The sequence below is a fragment of the Plectropomus leopardus genome, unplaced genomic scaffold, assembly GCF_008729295.1.
Source record: "Plectropomus leopardus isolate mb unplaced genomic scaffold, YSFRI_Pleo_2.0 unplaced_scaffold24046, whole genome shotgun sequence".
Classification (NCBI taxonomy): domain Eukaryota; kingdom Metazoa; phylum Chordata; class Actinopteri; order Perciformes; family Serranidae; genus Plectropomus; species Plectropomus leopardus.
In genome coordinates, this window is record NW_024626098.1 from 1 (window position 1) to 1,658 (window position 1,658).

At 45.2% G+C, this 1,658-nt stretch overlaps 1 protein-coding gene across 1 annotated transcript; it reads right to left on the minus strand.

Moving 5' to 3' along the window:
* Positions 1-136: 136 nt before the first annotated feature.
* On the minus strand, positions 137-1,461 carry LOC121966330 (xylulose kinase-like; the record flags this gene model as incomplete). The annotated part of the gene is made up of 4 exons (XM_042516434.1): positions 137-484; positions 574-660; positions 1,184-1,264; positions 1,392-1,461. Coding segments are annotated over 4 exons (412 nt in total), but the record flags the coding sequence as incomplete, so codon positions are not given.
* Between the last annotated feature and the right edge of the window lie 197 nt (positions 1,462-1,658).

Sequence of the window (1,658 nt, forward strand, 5' to 3'; positions counted from 1 at the left end):
TAAAATTTTAGTTTTAATATTTTTAATTATTAAAAATTGCCTGTTTTCCCTTTAAAAATTGTAAGTGATTATTAAACACAACATGCGGGTGATTTAAAAAATCTCCTAAAAATGAATCCATTAATCAGAAACTGTGAAAACAGAAATTATCTGCAGACTCACCTCGGTGTCCTGGTACTCGTCTGGTCGGGTCTGTCTCACTTTGGCGATCTGGTTTCCTGTGAAACGCTGCAAACACACACACACACACACACACACACACACACACACACACACACTCTTCAGTTTCCATTAAACCCAAATAACGTGGTCAGCGAGCACCATGTGCAGCACGGGCAGTTTGAAGAGGTGTGACCTCGTACGCTCTGGACCCGGTGATCTCTGCCAGTCTCAGAGCTCCCCCTGCTGCCGCCTGCAGGTCCCGACACTGCCGAGTGCTGCTGGAGTCCATCCACACGGGACTGTCCCGCACCGAGAAGCTGCCCTGTCAGCACACGCCACAGCACACTGAACAACACAACACTCTGCACATGTGACCACACGCGTGTACCGTGTGAGCGTGCACACACGGACCTGCAGCAGCTGGTGCAGCTCCTGGTCCGGGTCCAGCTGCCGCAGAGTCTCGGACGCTCCTCGTCTCCAGTAAACGCTGCCGTGTTGCTGAGGGACAAAAAAAAAAACCAAACTCATTCAGGTGAGAGCAAAAAATCATGGGAATACATAAAAACTGTGAAAAGATTTTCTTCATTTAGAAATGAGCATCTTTGCACCAAACTCCATTCAATTTTCTGCCAATTTAAGTGATATATTTCAACACTTTTTTATGCTTGTTTTAAAGATTTTCTTTATTTAGAAATGAGCATCTTTGCACCAAACTCCATTCAATTTTCTGCCAATTTAGTCAAATTTGTCTGTTTGGTTTAAAAATGGTGATTCCACCAAACTTCACTCACTTTTTTAACTTTCAGTGAAATCTTTCGTTTAATTTCAAGTATGCTGTATGGCCAAAAGTATGTGGACACCCTGCTTCATGTCCCTCTAGGTTGTGTTTTTTTTTCTGTTGTTGTTGTTGTTGTTTTTGTTTTGCTTGTTTGTGCGTTGCAGCTGTTCATCCTGATGGAGGAAAATCCTAAATCCTTATTTTTTTTGTTTGTCGTTTGGCGTGGAGGAACCTGAGCCTCACCTGGCCGCTGCCCGACAACGCCGCCACACGGGAGAAGTCAAGCCCCGCCCTCTTCATTTTGTCCAGTAGCAGGTCCAGAGCCTGATGACACACAGAGACACAGCAGCCAATCACAGAGCAGCGCGAGGACACACAGACACACACGCACACACACACAGCGGGAGATGATCAGAGGTCAAAGGTCACACTGAGTTAAAAGTTGACCCACCTTCACCCACATGAGCGGCGGCGAGGTGACCGTCAGTCTGTCAGCGTGGAGGTGAACTCCGCCCCCCGTCCTGCACAGACAACCACACACTTTCACAATAAAAGACAAGCCTTTCAAAATAAAATCACAGCAGTCTCTTTCTCACACACACACAAACACACACACACACATAAACACACACAAAGATACACGAAGATACTACTAAGACTCTTAATACTGACACAAACTACTTACTACTACTGCAACTACTAACATATACTACTACTT